Source organism: Dermacentor silvarum, chromosome 9 (genome assembly GCF_013339745.2).
Source record: "Dermacentor silvarum isolate Dsil-2018 chromosome 9, BIME_Dsil_1.4, whole genome shotgun sequence".
Taxonomy (NCBI): Eukaryota; Metazoa; Arthropoda; class Arachnida; order Ixodida; family Ixodidae; genus Dermacentor; species Dermacentor silvarum.
The window spans coordinates 88424803-88446039 of record NC_051162.1 but is presented as its reverse complement, the minus strand read 5'-3'; the positions used below and the strand labels follow the sequence as shown (position 1 = coordinate 88446039).

At 47.2% G+C, this 21237-nt stretch overlaps 2 protein-coding genes across 4 annotated transcripts in view; one reads left to right on the top strand and one right to left on the bottom strand.

Annotated features, from left to right (window-relative positions):
* The window catches only part of LOC119465369 (gamma-tubulin complex component 2), a 70923-nt gene extending 60514 nt beyond the window's left edge, over positions 1-10409 (top strand). Inside the window, exons 23-24 of one of the 2 annotated variants that reach the window (XM_049656418.1) lie at positions 897-1006; positions 7833-10409. In XM_049656418.1, coding sequence (XP_049512375.1) covers positions 897-981 — 85 coding nt within the window. In that variant the 3' untranslated portion in view covers positions 982-1006; positions 7833-10409. The remainder of the gene's footprint in view (positions 1-896; positions 1007-7832) is intronic. The other variant, XM_037726156.2, reaches the window with a different exon arrangement.
* A 3227-nt stretch (positions 10410-13636) lies between these two features.
* LOC119465368 (tenascin-R) overlaps positions 13637-21237 on the bottom strand; it is a 31672-nt gene continuing 24071 nt past the window's right edge. For both annotated transcript variants that reach the window (XM_037726154.2, XM_049656417.1), the window contains one exon: positions 13637-15361. In XM_037726154.2, coding sequence (XP_037582082.1) covers positions 15024-15361 — 338 coding nt within the window. In that variant the 3' untranslated portion in view covers positions 13637-15023. The remainder of the gene's footprint in view (positions 15362-21237) is intronic.

Sequence of the window (21237 nt, the reverse complement as noted above, 5' to 3'; positions counted from 1 at the left end):
TTATGATGTACAGGTCAAAAACAAATGAAAATGTTTTGGTGTTGCATGACCGGACAGCTATTTTGGGATGATAGTTGATGCAATGGGATATGTAGTATGGATGAAGGAGGTGTTGGTAATGTAGAAAATAGTGGGGGTATAATAAGTTTATTGTGATTGAAGGATATTTATCACTTGTGATGTTCTCATTCGGAAGTGGCAGTACTGTAAATATAATGAACCCTTCATATTATGAAGCCACATCCGGCATGAAAGTACCTTTGTTATAACCGATATTTATTATAGCAGTGGTTCTCAAATTGGGGTCCACGAAGCCATTTCTGGGGGTCCACGAAACCCACGCCCGCAATATCGGAGTGTGCAGATATTCGAAAGTTTAAATATTATCGAATATTATATTTTAATTTTTTTATATTTGAAGTCTATTCAAAAATAGATATTAGAAAATGTTCGAATATTCAGTTGGATACGAATATGCATCGAATATATTGCGGGTTGTCCGGGAAGAAATACGGGTGATATTGTGCGGAATTTTGTAATAATTCCGTGCTGGGGGGCTGGCGAAATTTTGCCTGTAAAGCACACTTAGCTACTAAACGTCAAACTTTGCGGGAAAGCCAGCTTCTCAGTAGCAAGGGCACGGGATTGCGGACAGCGAGGGTGCACATTTTTTTAATATGCGTAAGGATTTATATGCTTACTCAACGAGAAAATTGCTCGTGCGTCTATCAGTCCTTCTGTCCGTCCGTCCCTCCCATAAGACGATCGCTTTCAAAAATGGAGCCCGCAGCAGTGAGCGGCTATACTTTCGTGCCACCTGGTGCTTCAACGCAAACAAAGTGGTGAAAACAGCGCGCGGAGTTATCAGTAGTCGGCGCTCTCTGTCTGCTTCGCAGATTGCTTTCATGGTACGGTCCGCGCGGCCGTGCCAGCGTACGTTTGATCGGTCCGCCGCCGGAGCCCTTTCATCACGGTCCCTAATGGTTGGACACAGATGGACAAGGAGGTAAAGAACAATAACGGCTTGTGATGATCAGAACGTTGTCAGCACACATGGTGCCGCCACCTGCAGTACTTTGCTTGCGTTATCAGTGCACCTTGTGCCTCAGTCCGCTGTGTCACTGTTTTTACTGGCCGGATCAAGTGTGGTAACACTGATAACGACACCGGGCTGCATGGAGATGAGCAAGTGGCACAATGCTTACGCGTACTTAGACAACTCCCGGAGGAGTTTCTGCTTGAATCTTTTTAATTTATTGCAGCGCAACCCCAAATTCTGAGCCTATTGCTTGACAGGAAGTGCGACGAGTGATGACTGGCACAGGGACAAATACCTCCCAATTTATGGGCGTTTGATCCGGTATAGTAAGGCACAGGTTGGCAAGGACAGCTCGTGGGAATTATTCATTTTTGCAAATTAACATGAGCCAAATGCACAAACTTTTAGTATAATGGCTCACTAGTCTAGTTTTGTAACAGTGACAATGTAATTGCAGTGTTCCAACATTGCAATTCGTATTCGACAATTTTGATATTCGCACACCCCATAAAATAAAGAAAAAACATTGCGCGTTTTTGGAGGCCAGTTCAGCCTTGACACATTCCAGTTCTGATACCTACTCCCAGAATCGTGGCAGCAATCTGCATGAGATAATAAAAAAATTAAGCAAGTCACAGTGTTCATTGCCAGTTTTGTTCGTCAAAAATAAAATAATCCTTTGACCAACCCGCCACCCCGTCAGTGCAAGGGGGGTTCCCCATCACTTCCACTGGCCCACAAGGGGTCCCCGACACATTCATGGCTCAGAACCACTGTGTTATAGCATACACTCTGTCATCAGCAAAAGTAATTCATAATCAGATCTATGGGAAGAAACACAATCGCCTTTGATGGGTTACTAAAAGGTATCCTGCAGAGTTTGGTGGCATGTTACCAGCTTGCAATGCCAATATGTGGTGCTAGAACAAAAAAAGTCAGTTTCGCCCGAAAGGTGAAGCATCGATTGCGATAGCAAGTTAGTGGACAGCTGTACAAAATAAGAATAGTAGCTTTATTGGCCGCATAAACTTGTAAACGCAGGCATACTAACTAAATTAACAAGCAAACATGAATGCATCTCACTCGATGACCGCGGAAACTTGTTGCCAAGACGCTGGAGTGAGTCAGCGCAGCAGCAGCAGCGAGCGAATTGAGCTTTGTGCCGGCGCTCGCATCAACGCGATCTTAGTCGCGAAAACACAGGGAGGGCGGACTCCGTCCCGGCCACAGATGGCTTTCAAGATACCGTCACGCTCACGGGCGCTTTCGGCAACGTCCTTCAACCTCCCCCAGAAGCCTTCCGGCTGGGTGGGAGTGTGTGGCCGCAGTAAAGCGTGGCCCCTCCACCTCCCTACCGTCCCCCTGGAGCGTTGTGCACTACAGGAAGACTGTGCTTCCTTCCTGCTTCCCGCCCTTGTGTGCGCGAGCTGCGATTGCCAGCTCACTGTCGCATGCTTTCACTCGCACATACAGCATAAGGCACGTGGCGACAATTTTATCGCCTGTGGATTTTATACGGAACCTCACGGCGACGACGATGGCACAAATTTGCCTAGAGTGTCCATATAATTGCTATCGCAATCACATCAACTGCAGTTGCGTAATCGCAATGGTGCAAATTGTGTGCATGTAATTTATTATTGAGAGAGATTGTGTTTGTAAAGAGGAATAGCTCCTGTTCCTCTTTACAACGACAATCTCCCTCTCTCTCAATAATAAATTACATGCACACAATTTGCACCATTGCAGTTACGCAACTGCGGTTGATGTGGTCACACACGATTATAGCTATGTTGGCGTGCTGGCTGTGGTCCAACCAAGTCAAGCCGCTGGCCAAACACACAGGCACGTCCAGAATGTGCTATTTGAGTTGCTTGAGTTTTTTGCCGACAGATCTTTTGGAGACAAAAGGGGACCGCAAGTGGACCAGAACTCCCTTAGTACTAGAGCTGTCTGTCTACCTTGTGCGTATGCTGACACTCAATGGCAGAGGGTGTACAGTAGATGATGGATTTTTTGGATTAAAAAAATGCGGACTTGATGGATATTCCAGACTTCATAAATGCACCATCAGGGTTCCCATAGAGCTAATGCATTTTTGTAACCAATTTTTCGGATGAATTTAGGCCCCAAATTCGATTTTCCTGACTAAATCGCTCGTTCCGAGCCATGCTACCCAATCTTGGAGGCCGCCTTCTTAGATTTGCCGCTGGCTTGGCTTCCAGTGGCCCACTTTATAGCCTCCAAGATTGGGAGCCACACACTTTCAGTAGAGAGCAGTGCGCCACATCTTCCCATCTCGGAGAACATACCCACTCTTCCTTGGCTGAAAAAACGCTCCAGGAACAGCACTTTGTTTTTTTTATTTTTTCGGTCAGCTTTATCGTTGTAATCACTTAAAGCGACACGAAAGAGAAACAGGAAGTTCAGCTGGAATAAAAATGTCGCGGTTTCGCCCGAAAGGCGAAGCATCAATTGCAATAGCAAATTAGTAGAGAGCTATTCGGAGTAGGGATAGTAGTTTTATCAGCTGCATAAACTTGGACACATTTGGACTAACTGAATTAACAAGCGTGGTGGCAGCACGCACAAGCAAACAAGAATAGATCACACCGAATAACCGCAGACTGTCAAAACGCTGGCAGCAAGCGCAGCCGCCGCAGCGGGCGAATTGTTCGCGCGGTCAATCGCTTCAACTGAAACTGAGCGGCGAATGCACAGCGCATATAAAGGTCAGAACCGTGTGGAGATAAGAGACGGTGCGGGCGACCGCCAGCGCCGGGCAAAGTGCAGAGGAGTTGTGCAGACGAGGAGCTGCCCCCCCCCCCTCCCTCCCGCGCTGCCTTCCCGCTTTCTTGGTTTCGTGTGGGAGATTGAGTGGCCAGTTCCCCTTGCGCCCGGTTGCAAGATAAGCATTTGGTGAAGCAGCACAGCGTCGCGCGCGAGTGATAGTGCGCGTCCCCCGCGCGCTTTCACTCGCGCATACGGCGCGTGGCGACAGTTTTATCGCCCTTGGAATGTATACAGAACCTCACGGCGACGCCGACGGCAGAAATTCGGTTGAAGTGTCCATATAATTGCTATCGCAATAAAAGAGGGGCCTTCAGGAATGCATGCAGTTTTTGTTGGGTGTAAAAATATGAGTTATTAGCGGAGAAATTTGTAAACAAAGACTAAATATCTCTTCCTAAATTTCTGTCACCCCAGATTCGGCGCTGAAGCAGTGTCATCACGCATTTCATTGCTGTCAGTGAATCAGAGGGTGCCTTGATACGTCACCGCTTGCGTAAACAGCCGAGGCGCTCGCTCCATCATAGGCTGCATGGCCGCTGTGTTTGCGTTCGCTGCAACTTTTGCTTAGGTGTTCTGTGGCCGCGATGGATACCGTTGCTAACGCTGAACCTTGCAATGAAGAGCTCGCCAGGGAAGCAGGACTGCATTTGAGCGACTTCAGTGAAACGGAGCACGAAATGATCCTCCGTGCTTGCGCGGTAGGTGTTTCTGCGTACCATGGCGGTGAGCAGCCGGCCGCGCCAACAGAAGCGAAGCCTCGTTTCCATCGACGGAAGGCGAGGCGGCCGGTTCGCCAGTCGACGACGTTCCCGACAGAATGAGCGTAGAAAGTTGCGCACATACTCGGTATGGTTTTTTCGTGTCTTTTTTAATGACATTCAGCACTCACCGAGCCACCAGTTTGCTGCTGCCGAGGCATCAGTAGGGGATTTGATGAAGGTGACATTGATGGGACAGCTGCTCAAGAAAGGACTGGCCTCTGGGGCACGCCAAGATACTTTCCGACGGCAAGATTATATACCTAATCCGAGGGCGAGAAATGCAGAGCTCACACCATCAATTTCTCTGGCTCTCTTGCCGTTTTATCATTGGCAGAGCACTGAGCCATTGCGAACACCGGGGCTCATCGCACGGCACCACATGAAAGGACACAGTTGGGTCAACACTGCCGCTGCCCCTGAGCAAACACCTTGCGCCGTTTATACAGCCCTCAACACTACACACACGAGGCATTTTCTAGCTGTTTACCGCGAAGTCAAAGTTTTTCGAGCCACGCAAACTGTAACACTGTAGAGCGGAATAGGCACGCGCGATGATGCATGTAGCAAAAACGAATCTATGAAACTATCACGACCGCATGTAGGGCCACGCCATTTTTTCTTATTACTTACATAATTTTGCGCTAAACTTGTACGTCCTTGCTTGAAACGGCTTAAAAAGTTGGCAAATGCTGTTTATGTACGTTTAAGATATATTTCATTTTGCGTTTATTAACAGCGATAAATCACTCGACCAATCACAGCCGGGCTGCGTTTGTGGTCTTCGACATCACGAACATGCAGTGCGCGGAATTCGAAGGGGCGTCAGCACCTATCCTTAAGTTTTTCGCTATTTTCTAGCTTATGAAACCTCTGTTCGCAGTAAGAATGGTATATCTGATCGGATAGGATAGGATAATCTACCATTAAAGCTGAACTTCCGGTTTCTCTTTAGTGTCCCTTTAATGCGGAATCCATTCTTAAAATATTTTAAAGTTTCGGTTGCTATTTTCTATGTGGTGTATCCACAGAGCAGGTGTGTCTCGGAGATGTGGCATCTTTGTGTGTATTTGTGCGGCTTCGCATTTGTGTGATCGGCACCACGCCCTGTGCCTTTGTGAGAGCCAAGTGGTGTGGCTCATTTCTTCGATCTCCATGGCGATCTCCGGCAACGTAGATCGCCAACGTGGCGACGCTCTTGTCAGTCTCTATACGGAGACATCACTCTCGTGCAAATCCAAGCATGATATGAGGCAGGGCATTATTAGACATTTTTTTAAGCTGCTGTAGGCCTAATACATTTTATATTTCTGGGTGAACGGTTTTTCGGACTGTTGGATTTTTCGGACTATTTTTCGGTCCCCATGAGGTCCTAAAAATTGGTTGGCTACTGGAAGCATATCGACGATGAGCTCCTGCAACGGCTCATTGCTGGTAACTTTGCCTACCGCCGACAAATTTTTGGCACAGCTCTACTGCCTAGGCCGCTAGGTCTAATTAGAGCCACTTTTTTTTAAAGTCGGAAATGAATGTTACGGTTTCGCATCAAGTGGACGTGGTGCCAAGCTTGTTTGCGGCTACCATGTTCACAGTAGCATGCGTGCGAATTATGTAAAAACATTGAGCGGCACATCTTGCAGCGTACATGGGTGATGATGCGACAGGGAAGTCCGAATAATTGTGCTGGTATGAAAAACCAGGCATCTGAAAAATTGGTCGACGACTGTGTTTGGCATTCTAGCTACCAGAATACAACTTTTTAGGCACACGCAAAAAACAAAGAGCATTTGCTTTGCTATGACCAATACCGTGCCGGATCCCACATTTTCGGTATCATTATAACAGCAGAATCCTACTCCATTCAGATAAAGCATGTCCAACCAAATTTTAGATTTACTTCATTATATGTGATAATTCATTACATCTACATTGTGCTATACGTTGTACTATTCACTTTTTCTTTTTAATTGGGTTTTGCATATGCATTATGTATTTTCACTGCTCACGCAAATATTTTGCAATATGTATATATTGTCTATGTAATATGTCACACGTAATACACAAGTATGTATGAATACGTATTCTTGACTCTTGTTTATTTTAATGTATATTTTGGTACATGCATTTTGCTCATCCCATAATATACCCTGAGTATACCCTTCAATTTGCTCGCAACGAAGTGTTGCAGTATTTTAAATAAGGAAAGCTTATGCATTTAATTAGTGCCTACTCTAATAGCCCTATGGCTTTCAGATGGGAGGTGCAAGAGCAATTACCGTTATAACCAGAATGTCGGTAGTTCAAAAAAATTTTGTGGAAGAGTGCCCCTTCATTTTAAATAGTCATTTTTGGTACAATTTCAATTATTATTTGGCCACTATGGAACAAAACGAAAGTTGCAGGAAACATGTTTCCATTTTCATTGTTGCGAAAGTGAACGCACAAATACCGCAAACTGTGCCAGCCTGCAAATCAAAGGACACCTACAGGCCGACATCAGTGACCACCATGTCTGCACTTTGGGCACCCGGTGTGTATCGTTTTGTGCCCGATGACAGTGTTGTGAGTGAAGTTCTACGTAACAAATGCCTTAGACATCACCGATGATCGTGTGCTGTGGTATGTGAAAAGCGACTAGCGACCGTCCCTGGATGAAAATCATGACAATTCAGAGAAGTTACACATTTTGTTTTCATCTCCTGTGATGAAGGAGCAAATTGGCCAAATAAAGATGCCTTGTAGTTAACTCTAATGCAGAATACATATATATTCATGCAGTTTCTTTCACCTTAAGGCAAGGAGTTGACCTGTAGTTCGATTTATACAGTATGACCCTTCCCAACGTTCATTCACATCTTGACATCACAAACAGCCATGATAGAAACAGGGCTGTAAGTGCAGGTAGAAATGAATTTGATTAAATGTTGGTGTGGCATAAGAGCATGTACTGACAACTTGTGTTGATCAGTGCGAGGTAACCTGAGCAGTGGATGCATAGCCGGAGTATCACTGGCAAATGTCAACATTAACATTGTCCAATGTAAGACCGATGTGGCCCCATGCTTGGCCATCATTGACCCTGCTGCTTGTGCTGCCTGTGAAGCAACTCTTGGAAATCTTACTGGGATAAAATATTTCAAGAATGGAAGTGTGGCCATGACACAAATCGTAGCACCACTCTAGTCGATGATGGCCAAATCAGTTGCATATCTTTTCTTAACCACTTGCATGGTTATGCGCAGGATCGATTTCAACAGATTCTACTCGAGTACTCCAGAGTAACTGACAAGAGCCTAGAGGAACCTTGGCAAGCCCGCAAGCAACTTGTCCGGCTGGCTGCAGTGCGACCAAAGGAGTGGCTTCCATGCTTTGAATGCAAGCTCTCTAGACAAACATGTTCGCCATGCCAACTTTCTGTTGTGCGATAACTGCTACTTACTGCCGTCGGCTTGTAACCTCAAATTGGCAAGTCGCCAATTCTCTGTTTGTCACTTTTTTGTGGCTTGCAAGCCGAGATGCTGTCTGTGCAAGGCATGTCGACGTATATGTGGGAATGGGAACTCTGACTGTGAGCTGCAGTAGTGGAAGCACTCGTTGAAATGATTGCAACATCTCGCTCATTGAAAATGGTGTTGAAAGGGAGTCGAGAGAATGTGAACCCTGTGGGTTATGGTAACAGAGCCAAACGGCATGCTGGGTGGCCGAGATTAACTAGCGATTGTGACGCTAGGAGATGCATTGTATATTATGCTTCTCTAGCAGCATGCGTTTTCTTTTGCCAAGGTGTTACAATGCAGTTTGTTGTTCCCTGATGCCAGTGACCTCTTGTCACGGTTCTGTTTGTTGATAGCGTACGCTGGTAATGCGAAAAATGTTGGCTGCATGCAAGCTGGCATCCAATGTGACACAGAGTGATTGTGACATGGAGTGGGTGCTGGTGCACCCAAATATATCATTGTGGACGTAAGTATGCCCTTTGTATTGCATTTATTCTTTTTTTTTTGTATCCTGCTGTGCACACAACTTAACAGCTACGTTAGTCAGGAGGTTTGATTTTTGTTTTCTGTATTTTTGCATTAAGCTGAGCTGGTGTCATTATAGTTATGAACATTGAAGTGCCATTTGAAGGAAGCAGCACCAGCTGTGTTACATAAGCTTGTTGACTGATTGAATCTCAGTGTTGAGGCGTCTGGTGTCTTGCTCTTGATTTGTTCACGCCAATACTAATTCATTTAAATGGAGTGAGTCATTTTAGAAAACTGATTTTGAATGTTCTTTGTAATTCAATGTTGCTTTGGAATTGAATAGTTTACCTTTTATTTGTTAATGCTCAGTAGTAACCAGGTCTTAACAAGGTTTTAATATCAGTCCTTTTGCACTTGTAGGCTTGTGCTTGCTTCTGAACTTGCTGCATAATTGTCCTAATTTCACAGCCAAAGCCAGCAGTCACTAGCACCAAAGAAAGGAAAGGGTTATCTTATCAGTTGCATTAAAAATTTTTTTTAGTGTTATTACCGGCCGGCAGACCTTTCTCGTTCATTCTGCTCATGTCGTATTCCATTTGTAGCTCTGATGTTCAATGTACCGCCAGTTTTTTTTTTCTTTTCTTCTGCACAGGTGATTTAAAAGAACTGTCTGAGGCAGAAAGCACAACTATGTGCCTTCAGGCAGATTGCTTGAAAGAGGTGGACATTTCTTGTACATAGAACAAATCGTAGTGTTCACTTAGCTAATTGAGAGAACTGAGAGAATTTCCTGCGACCGCAACGGAAACATTAAAGTGGGGTTGCAATGCATGAGCGCTCGTCTACCATGTTTTGGGTGCATTTGAAGGAACCCCAGGTGCTCAAATTAATCAGGAACCCTCCACAACAGCTTATCTCAACTCGTGTTTTGCTTTGGGTACATTGAAACCCAACAATCAATCATTCAAACAAGCTAGGTGATAGTAAATGTGTGAATTTATTAGTAATTCCGAGGCTAGTATCACTTTTGGAATATCAATATTCAGTATATGCTATAACATCATTGGCATTCTCTTAGCTGTGTCCCACAGTGTGTGACGGAGGCTTTTTAGGAAGGAAAATGTTAAGCGGGATGGTGGTGTACTTTGTAGCTCATTTTTGGGGACTCCTATGGCAAGTTCAAAGTTCGAGTGGGAAAACTGTTAAGTGAACATTGCAATTCTTTATGCAAAAAATGTCTGCAACTTTAGGTAACGTTTGGTACAATCCGGCAATACCTGGCTTGACTAGTGGTGAGCCCGCAGTCCTGTTGCACATTAGTTCACATCACTTGTGGGAGCTTATGCAAAACATGAGAAAATACAGTGGTTGACAAAAAAAGAAACAGTGCATTTGTTAGTGTACTTCAGGCTGCACATTCTTTATGATTTCTAGAAATTGAAGTTGTGAAATTATGGTATCTTCCACGGACAGTTTTTGAAGATCCATTTGGAATAAGAAATTGTCAGCAGTATGTTGTCAACAAAACATCACTCCGTTATCTGCACAAAATCAAATGGTATTACCGTTAGTTGCCCTTTTCCCTGTTACGCATGTTGTCTTTATTACATCTCAATGTGTGCCATCTCGACCAATCGTCTTCAGGTCGGCTGCTCTGGTAGAGGCAGGCAGCCTGTTATCTAGTGATATGTTTTAGTGGGCATTTGATGCGTACGCCATACATTTGATCTCGTTGTCCCTTGGGCAGAGTCAGAACCGTTTCAAGGAACTTGCACTGTGTGGTATTCCAAGTGGGTATTGTTGAATGTACAGCTCATTGCGATCCTTTTATTATAATAAACATACCACAAGGATTGTGCTTCTTTTTGATGCGAAAGCATCAAATGGCTTATTGAGTGAAAAAGCCGGCGTCCTGCGTCTGTAGCAGCGAAACAGCACTTAAATTCTTATTGGCTGCCACGGCACGAGCGCGCCTCGATGGAGTGGAGAGGGCGAAAATGCACACCTGCTGCCACACTAGCACACCAGGTGTTGCGTGAGGGGAGAGAGCATCGATGCGACACCACGTCGCGCTCGCTCTTGGAAGCCTGCGTTATCCGCGTATTCCTTGTCCGCGCAAGCTCCCGTCAGTGTTCTAACTGCGCCTCGGTAAGGCCAAATCGAAATGCTCCAAGCGTCTTTAACAGGCTCGCTTGGACACGGGGAGTTCAAAACTCGGAAGGACTGCTCAGCGGTGTTCAACTGGACATTAATGCTTTCGCATTTACAACTCGTAAGAAGTGCTTAGGTGTCATCGGATTTTTATTTTAGTGACGTTTTCTTTCTGGTGTCTGACTTGCTAAGATGCCTTGGTCAGTGGTGGAAAGGAGGGTGCCAGTGTGAGGAGTGCAGCGCTGAGGGAAAGGTGAGAGGGAGATAGTAACATTCACCAGTTGGGGCAGACAGAGATGGCTCTACCACTTGAGCTAACCATTATCCTACTCTTTCATTGTATTTAATACAGCAAGTTAAATGACTTGTACAAGTAACAACACCGGATATGCATATTAGTGGCACAGTGAACAAGTTATCAGATATGTAAACTATACTGACATTCACAGTGACGAGCCCACATAAGTGGTGTCAACGAAGATACTGTTCATACTTCTATGCGAAATTATTTCTTTAAAACGCTTACTTTGCACTTGAAAAGTGTCAAGAATATGTAAGCACCTAATAAAAAGTACCAGTCCAGTGTAATGTCACCTTTATCATAAACATTTTATTTCTTTATTGGTGGACAGCTGTTTGAGCAAAGCACAACATAACCAGGAGGCAGCATAACTAAAGAAGAGAGTTGGGCTAGTTGGTGCTGTTGCTTTCGCTGCGATGTAGTTTCTAGCATGCAAAAAACAATTTCAACAGGAAAAGAATGTGGAATGGGGAAAGACAGCTGGAATCTAGTGCTCTGTCCTGTCCCCTCGTATTTTTCCTCAATTTTTTTTTTGTTCTAAAATCTGACACAGCAAAACCAAGAGGTTAACGATAATGGCAGTGCGGGGGTTATTTTAATGGTCCCTGAAACGATTTGAACAAATTTTTAAACGCACAGGATACAGCTACACTAAAACATTGGCGCCACAATACAACCGAAATGCCACGAGAGTCAGAGCGCCGATTTTGGTACATTCACGCTCAGTGGTGGCCGCACAGCGGACTCGATTAAAAGAGGTCAAGGCATTTAAAAGTGGCGGCTCTCGCACGGTTCAGTTACGCTATGGACTCACTTGCGCGCTGATTGCTCTGCTGCAAGTGAGTCAAGCGGCTAAGTTAAGCCTCTCACTATAAGAGAGCTACAGACGATTACAAGTTACCCTCCTTTGTAGCCATGCTTTTCCTCAACTCGTTCGCCGAGCGATCGAGGCCTAAGTTCAGGTTGTCTTCACTGATTCTGCGTCATTATGTGACGTCCTGTCACCTACTTTCGGTGTTTTGGAGCCAGCGTGTTAAGCCTCTCCACTAGCCGCCTGGTCGTCGATCCCCAGCGAGAACTATCCAAGCAGCGTGTGTTACGAGCGTTCTGTCAGTGCCGAGCAGTGTCCGGTATTCCGGTAAACGCAGGCAAGCTGGGAGTTTTAAGGATGGGCAGAGATGTAAAAGTCAGTGGCCTGCACCATGCAGCAACCTGGTGGCGCAGAGCTAATATAGCTGTAATCAAGTGTAAAACTTTCTAAACAGTTGAAGAGATGTGTTCATGATTACACTGTTGGCAAAAATTCGCACTAGCAGCAAAGTAGACTACACCTGGTTACAGCTTTGAGCTCAATAATGGAACACATCTGGAGGACGTCTCCTCATATTGACACTACCTCACATCTACAAGAAAATACTAGGAAAACACTTATTACTGATGTACTTTAACACTTTGATTGTGCGAAGCAATAAAAAACCCATAGCTTGCACGAAGCATATATGACAGTGTGACTAAGTTTCCTTGTATGTAGGTGATTTTCCCGTCGTGTTTCCAAGCAGTCTGCTCAGCCGCCATCTTGTTGGACACAAGGTAACTTGCAACGTTCTTGACTTCAATGCCGTGTTTGCAAAACTCATTTACTGTGCCTCCGCCGCTGCTTCCCTCTGCGCTGCTGCCGCAGCGTGCAAGGTCAACATGTGACTAGAAAATAGAGGAGAAGGGTTCACTGCCATTTTATCGGCGTGGCTGAGACGTCGGCACTAGTGTGTGCCGGTTGTCTAGAACACTCTAGTTGGCACGTACACGCTTGTTCCGGCGCGATGCAGAAACGGCGACCTTGCAATTTGAGAGAGGGGGAAATTTCCGCCTGCGGGTTCTTTTTTTTTTTCCCCCGTTCCTTCGCGCGCGGCATTGAGGGGTCTCTCCTGAGCTTTTGCTCTATGGCTACAGTGGCTAGAATAGGGATTCTAGCCACTGTACTATGGCGGTGTCGGAGCAATGCCGGTCGGAGGCGCCGATGCGTTATTTGGCGCGCTGCTAAGAGCATTGTCGGTGCTGTTGAGGCTCGCGTTGATGTCCGGTTCCATCCTACCGCGATCCGCCAGTTGTTGGGGCGCTTGCTACTACAACCTCGACCGGCATCACTTCTAGGTAGCGTAGCGCTGCCGGCAGGCTGCAGACGTCCGGTAGATCATGGCGACCAGACAGGGCGAGACGATTTTAAGTCCGAAACTTGCACGGTTTATTTCATGTTGAAGGATTGCAAAGAAGAGAATGAATATAAATACATGGCGGGGCCGCTTAAATAGGCCCTCTAACAATGAGGCGGGATTTCGCTCAAGTCACGTGACAGGCAAGTCCAGTCGGGGGGGGGGGGGGGATGCGGCAGCAGCTCCCTCTCGCCTAGGCGACGTTTCCCTGGGCTTGCCTCCGCTGGCGGCAACCCGAGGCTCCCGAAGACGTTATTCGTGGAAGGCGGGCCTATTCGCCCCCCCCCCCCCCCCCACCACGCACATGTACACAAAAGGATCAGTCACTTGGGCGTCTCAGTCCCCGCACCTGTACACAAAAGGATCAGGACACTACTGCGTTCCAGATGCTCTGGAAGAACGTTTCGTAGAAGGTATGTAGGTGATTTTCCCGTCGTGTTTCCAAGCAGTCTGCTCAGCCGCCATCTTGTTGGACACAAGGTAACTTGCAACGTTCTTGACTTCAATGCCGTGTTCGCAAAACTCATTTTTGGCGTAGTGAGAATTTGAACAATATTTCAGATGGCCGCTATCTGCTTAATTGCTGTCTTATTTAGCCGGCTACATCAAGTACTGGAACACGGCAATGAGCTCCAAAGTTATGTTTAACTAAACGTAGAGAGACAAGAGGCAGAAAAAAACTATGCTAAGGTGCTGCGTTCTGGCTTTTTCTGCCTTTTGTTGTATTTGTTGCCGCTGTGTCACATGTTGGAAATGAATCCTAACCAACTTGCCCACCTCGCTATTGTGCCGTGTTAATCCGGCTGGCATAGAGGCATTGCGTAATCGAGGAGTACAAGAGGCATACGTGAACATCTTGGAAAATATCTACAAGGATTCCACAGCTACCTTGGTTCTCCACAAGAGAAGTAGAAAGTTACGTATGAAGAAAGGGGTCAGGCAAGGAGACGCAATCTCTCCAATGCTATTCACTGCATGCTGAGAAGTATTCAAGCTCTTAGACTGGGAAGACTTAGGAGGTAGGATCAATGCGAATATCTCCGCAACCTTCGGTTTGCAGATGACATTGTCCTATTCAGCAACAATGGGGACGAATTACAAGAAATGATTGAGTACCTTAACCAAAAAGTGTACGAGTGGGGTTGAAGATTAATATGCAGAAGACAAAGATAATGTTCAATAGCCTGGCAAGGGAACAAGAATTCAGGATCACCAGTCAGCTTCTAGAGCCTGTAAGGAGTACTTTTAGATAAACGTACTCCTGGATAGGTCAGTTACTCACAGGGGACCCTGATCATGAGAAAAATTTACTGAAGAATAAAATTAGGTTGCAGTGCATATGGCAGGCATTACCAAATCCTGACTGGGAGCTTACCACTGTCATTGAAAAGTAAAGTGTACAATCATTGCATTCTACCAGTGCTAACATATGGGGCAGAAACTTGGAGGTTAAAGAGCGATGGAACGAAAAATGTTAGGCCCAACGTTAAGACAAGGGAAGAGAGCGGTGTTGATCTGAGAGCAAACGGGGATCGCCGATATTCTAGTTGACATTAAGAGGAAAAGAATGGAGCTGGGCAGGCCATGGAATGCATAGGATGGATAACCGGTGGACCATTAGAGTTAGTTACCAAGGTAAGCGCAGTCGAGGACGGCAGAAAACTAGGTGGGGTGATGAAGTTAGGAAATTTGCAGGTGCAAGTTGGAATCAGCTAGCGCAAGACAGGGGTAATTGGAGATTGCAGGGAGAGGCCTTCGTCCTGCAGTGGACATAAATAAAGGTTGATAATGATGAATCCGGCTGGACTACATTGACGGACGTTCCGTGGTCTTCGCGTATTCTTTCCTCGGAAGTGTGAAGCGCACCCTGACTTTGTCGCCGTCCAGGGGTTCCCCGAGGTACACGGTGTAAGCGCGCACGGCTACCGTGCATGGCACTCCCGAGCTGAAGTGCGGGACCCTGAGCTCGGTCTTGTCGGCGTGGAGTGCGACTATCGTGCTGTTGGCCCTGGCGTGGTTGTTGACGCAGGTGACGCTCACTTCGTAGCCGGATCGGGGCCCGTTCCACGATTCCGGCGGAAGCCAGGTCACGTACTGCTCCCCTTGGCGTTCCACGACAGATACGTTCCTTGGCTTGCTCGGAGCTGGAAATGGGAGGGGGGTGGGGGTTGCAAAATGAAATGCCAGAATATAATTTTTTAACAGCGCAGTTGTTTAAGCCGGCCGTAAGTTGTGCCGCGAGCCGCAAAACATCGCTGAGCGATGCAACCTGTAATGCAGTGATTTGGGCTTGTTGGTATGACACGCATGTGCACAAAGAAACACCAGGACCCGTTTGTTGAATGTGCAGGAGCAATCGTTTACAACCTTCCTTTAAAGTGTGGAAAAAATTACGTGGGACAAAGCGGAAGGTGCCTCAACGAGCGTTTACGGGAACACCGGTATAATGTAGCAGAAAAGCGGGGTGGGTTCCTCGACGCTCACTGCAGGCATTGCAAGCGGGCTGATGCTGGGGCGGATGATGGTGACCGCTCGACGTGCGCTCCAGCATACAGAGACTGCTCTATCGTGGGAAGAGCACGAGAAAGAATAACTCGCGAAATTATCGAAGCAGAAATGATTGATAGGCTTGGGGATAACTGTATTTCGCAACCATTAATTGCCCTTTCCCGCAAAGAGCTAGCTTATCTGCGTAATGGTGCGTAAAGTATTTTTTGTAAACGGCGCATGTATGATGATGTATGCGAAACAGTTGTATATATGTGTGGGTCCTTTGCTCGAAATAAATATTGTTGCAAGTTAGCGCCTGTGTGTGTACCTTCTTCATTCGTCCTTGTCTTTTCATGCGCTATAAGCCTCACGATGCAACCTGGGTTGCCTAGCAACCACCTCGCGGAGCGGCGTGTGCTTCGCCTCCTCTCTGTGCCGTGCACGTGTTGCCTTGACATGGGACGTTAAGGAGAGGGAAGGAGAGCATGCGCGCGGCGCGCGCAATGCTCCGGAGAAGGGAAGAGAGAATGACATCGAGAGAGAGAAACAAATTGTAGGAGCAACGAGGCAACGCGCAGAGCTGCTGCCGACGCCGCCCGTGTTTCCCCGTGTCCCCGCGGTCGTCCGTGACTGCAGCAGGCGCCTCTGGCATCGGCTCGGCAGGTTTCGACTAAAGTCCCTAGATTTTATGCTCTTAAAAAAAATATCTAGGGACTTTAGTTTCGACCAGCCACGCCGGGCGGCGTGTGGAGGCGCAGCTTGGCCGTGACGTCACCGGGGAGATACAAAGCTAGGAGCCGCCGCGACCAACATTACTAGACGAGCTTCAGTTGTAAAACTCGGTGGCGTTGCGCGGAACCGCCACCCGCCCGCACCTTCATGGCGCTGCCGTCGCACCCAGCTTCACTTCCCCACTAGCCGGCTACGCGAACTGGCCGGACGAAACACGCGGTGCAGCGTTGGTGTATTCTGTGGTTGGTTGTTGACGGCGGATTTCAGGAAGCATGTCATCCGCGAAACTGTGGCCTTCGCCGCGTTTGTTCAGGATATTAGCAGACGATGCCGACGTGCTGCGTTCCTGACTGCAACAAGCGACTATCGAACGATGTCGACAGTTCGGCGCCACTTCTTGTGTTCTCCCAGCAATGCGGCACTTCGCTCGGCGTTCAACAGAGCGATTCCTCGTGCCGACCGGGAACTTCCTGCGAAATCCATGGTGTGTGATTTACACTTTCATGAGCAGGACATCTTAAAGTGTTTGTGCATATTATCTATGGACAGAGGGTTGAGGTGCCACGAGACAAGTGGACACTTGCCGAGGGTGCGGTGCCGAAAGTGTTCCCGAACGTTCCCTCGTATCTGTCGAACCAACCGAGGAAAAAAAAAAGCAAAGCGCAAACGAAGGGAGATGTTTAGTGGCCTAGCTGTTCTGGGCCATCTTAGAAGAGCTGTCAGAGAATACGCCGAGTCGTGTTGGGCGTCCCTTGCGCTTTCAGGAACTGAGTGCACGCATCATTAAATTTTTAACAGCCGAGCTGTGTAAATTTTTTGCTTCCCCGCGTAGTGTTCGCAAAAACTCGCCTATAGCGATGACGTCACTGCGCACAGCTGCACCTCGCATCACCTTGCGATAGCCAATCAGTAGCTAATCAATAATTGATCAATAAGCATTAAATTCCGGAAAATGCTAAGGATGACTTGGTAGTGCTTAGTCTAGCCCAAATACGTGGCCAATACCTTGCGATAGCCAATCCATAGCTAATCGATAATTGATCAATAAATTCCGGGAAATGCTGGGGATGACTTGGTATAGTGATTAGCCAAGCCCAAATACGTGGCCAATACCTTGCGATAGCCAATCAGTAGGTAATCGATAATCGGTCAATAATCAATAAATTCCAGAAAAGCATAACCCGTAAGGCCAGGACCAGCTAGGTGCCGATCAGCTCCGCTGTTTCTTTAGCCTTGCGCCACTTGTGCAAGCTATGCTAATTTTTATTTAGTCACGCGCATGCATACCTTGCAGGAACCTTGCATAAAATGCATTCTAAGGCAAGGTTCGTGGAGCAGCGGCGAGGATTCAGTCAAAGTAAAGGCAGCGAGGAAACGTGCGAAGGTGCTGTTGGTGGAGTTGGTTTCCACGTAGGCCCAAAATCATTTGCCTAGATTATGTCCCTCCTGACTGTTTAAGTCTTAGCTATATATAGGGGCATACAGTTTATGTTTACTTCGTTTTCTTTAATAAATCATTCATTGGTTTACAAGAAGTTGTGCTGTTATTTCTGTGGATAAAAAATTTGGTCTGTTAGCTGGCGTATAACAGCCCCAGACTAAAGTGCTAAGCAAGTAAAAGCAGCGAGAAAACGTACCAAGCTGCTGTATGGGAAAAGTAAACTGCGTGAAAGGTTTGGGTGGTAGGAAGAAACACACGACACTTAAAAACGCTGCTTCTGCGCTTCGTCGTATGCGTTTCTTCCTATCGTGCAGTTTACTCTTCTTTCAGTATGAACCAACTAGCCCGATATAGCTTATTGCTGTAGGTGGATACCGCTTTCGCATGGTATCACTAATTCTGACTATAGGGAGAACGCCAGCGAGTGTGAAACACGCGCAAGCTGCGCGTCCGCACGAGCTCAAGGCTGCGGCGAGGCGTCTGCAGTGGAGCGCGACGGAACGGCGCCGCCATCTGGCGGCTGCCCAAGGAGTGGCGGCAGCGGCGGTAAGCGCACGGGTGGAGAGTTTTACAACTGAAGCTAGTCTAGTAACGTTGGCCGCGACGGCGGTTGACTCGGTGGTGAGTACATGTAGCCTTGACATGCGACGACCAAAGAAGATCCGGACACCCGAAGAAGAAGCCGGTCATGGTGAAGCGCGTCGCGTGGCCATGCGAAAATTTGCGCGTCGGCGGCTAGCTGATTCAGAATACCGTGCCTAGCAGCACTTATCATTTCCTAGCAAAACTTAGACAAGCCTAGTAACACCTCGACGAAAAGCTAGGTCGATCACCAGCTCCGCTGTTTACTCCAGCCTTGCACCACTAGTGCAAGCTGCCCACGTTTTTTACAGTAACAGCCATAGGCAGATAGTTTTAATTTTTCCGGGGGGGGGGGGGGGGGGAGGGCAGGGGCCTGACCAGCTTTGGGGCCCATATATATATATATATATATATAAACTTTGTACAGGCGTTTATTCCACGCAAGCGTTAGGGCCGACCGTTGTATCAGTTCAGGGAACCGCGAGCGGCGTAGTCCGAGCGATGCGCTGGAGAGACTGACCCACTAGACAGCGCTGGTAAGGATGCCCTACTGCATCGTCCCTCTTCTTCACTACAACTTTAATAAAAATTACACTGGAAACTTCGTGTGACTTCGAAAGATTGTTCAGTGAAGTGACGAGCTTATAGGAGTATTTGCAAGACCTCAGAGTGGGAGACAATTCAGTTTTACAAAGTCTGAGTCCCCTCGTACCACCAAGAGAGTGGCATCTCTCGGATGAGCCATGCGACAAGCGGATTCAGTGCATTCAACAAATGAATAAGACAGCGATATCTCAAATGCGCGGAAGGACTCGATAGCAAATATAGGAACAGCGGGGATTCTGTTATTGAGCGGCAAATTCAGCCTATGACGAATAAAAATTAATAAGCAAAATGTGCAGCATGGACTGGGGAGTTTTACAAATAGCGCAACCACGCGTCTTTTCTTATGCAAATGGCCTCACCCTGCTTGCGCTGTTATGTACCCCATTTTCGTTCTTTTGTATAAGTTCTTGCGTTGTTTTCTTAACCAGGTGGTTTGCTTTGACTTGTAAGTTGGTGCCTTTCCCTCTCCTATTAAAGACATCAGTTCGTTGTCTGATGCGATGATTTCACCATTATTGAAAAAGTGTTCGTTCGGGCACTTGATCTGGAAATGAAGTCGTCGGCAATCTTATCCAAATTGATTTTGCGGGAGAGTTCTTTGTGGGCGTGCAAAATTGCCAGATGGTTCAAAGGGGCTTGTCCAGCCGTCGACCGCGAGTACATTTTCAGTCGCCGAAGGCAAGAAAAGGACCTCTCGGATGTAGTCGACGAGACCGGTATGGCCAACGCAATTTCTTTAGCTTGGCCATTTCCGGCAAAAGGTTTCGCAGGTGTTCTCCCTTGCCCCCCGTAAACATATTCACGACATCCTCGAATGTGTGCAATGATGCCGACCTTTGCTGGCTGAAAATGTCAATCAGCTTATCTCTGCAAAATCAGGCGTCCTGGTTCAAGGTCGTCACCGTAGAACTATGTTATATATGCTTCGTCTTCCTTCCCTATGGCAAGCTGCTCAATGTGGGACTTATGCTGCCACATATCAGGTGGATACCTGTTGTTTAACGAAGACAGCACTGTATCAAGTACTTCATAGAACCTATGGCGGTACATGTCACTCGCTGATGGAAACACGTGAGCTGAGGAACCTTCTTGATAGCGGCGTGGAGTCTTCTTTTGCCTAGCAACTAGAACACACGGGTCCTCAACTCCTACTTTTCCTGCCTCTGCCATACATACGCGGGTCACGCGGTTTAATTTGGAGTTAATCTGCGCCGAGTTCAAGCTTGGGCCATACGAGATGGCTGGTCCCTTTGCGTGCGTTGTCTCCCCGCGCGCCTAGTGTTATGTTACCGCTGGTGCTTTATACGGTGGAAAATACGCTTCATTTTCAGCGTCAGACAGGTTCTGGTGAAGTACCGATAAGCGAGGTGCCCACTGTTGGTTTTGTTGTTAGTGCTCATGCTGTGTTTGTAGCCGGTGCACATTGCAACGTCCGCAGCCGCGGTAGAGGCGAGCTCGATGCCTTTTTACTATTTCTCATTTGATTGCGACAGCAATTGTATCGACACTCCAGGCAAATTTTCGCTGTCGTCGTCACCGTGATATTCCCTATCAAGTCCAAAAGCCATATGAGTGGGCGACCCATACTTTGTGGGTGCGAGAAAAAGCGCGTAACACTGAGCCGGAAAGGATGGCGGCTTCATCGACATTATCTTCCCACGTCGTCAGTATTCGGATTAGTTGGAGGTCACGTGATCAAATGCGCGCATGGGGAGGAGAGCACGCGTCTTCTCATCTATAGCCCTGCCGCAGCTGCGAATGACTATACGCGGTTGACGCTTACGCGGCCCGCGTGTCGTTCCAATTGTTGGTAATCATTGGGGGGTGCAATGATCAAGGGCGAGCAGGGATGGCTGCTATAACTTCATGCGCGCTGTCTTCCTTCTTAGGCTGTTTTTCCGTGCCCCAAGTGTTGAAGATCGCATAGCCTAAGAGACAAGGGTAATTGGAGATCGCTGACGGAGGCCGTCCTGTAGTGGACATAAAATATGCAGATGATGACGAATCTAATTTTCGGAGTAGCGGTGAATAGCATGGTTGTACGAACCGTTCGTCCCCGCTGCCGGCGTTCTTCATAATGCTAGCGTTGTGATAGCCCTGCTCGTGGTCATCCAGCGAGATATTAGAGAGTTTTAGCTTGTCCGGTAATCGGGTAAACGCGAGCGGACT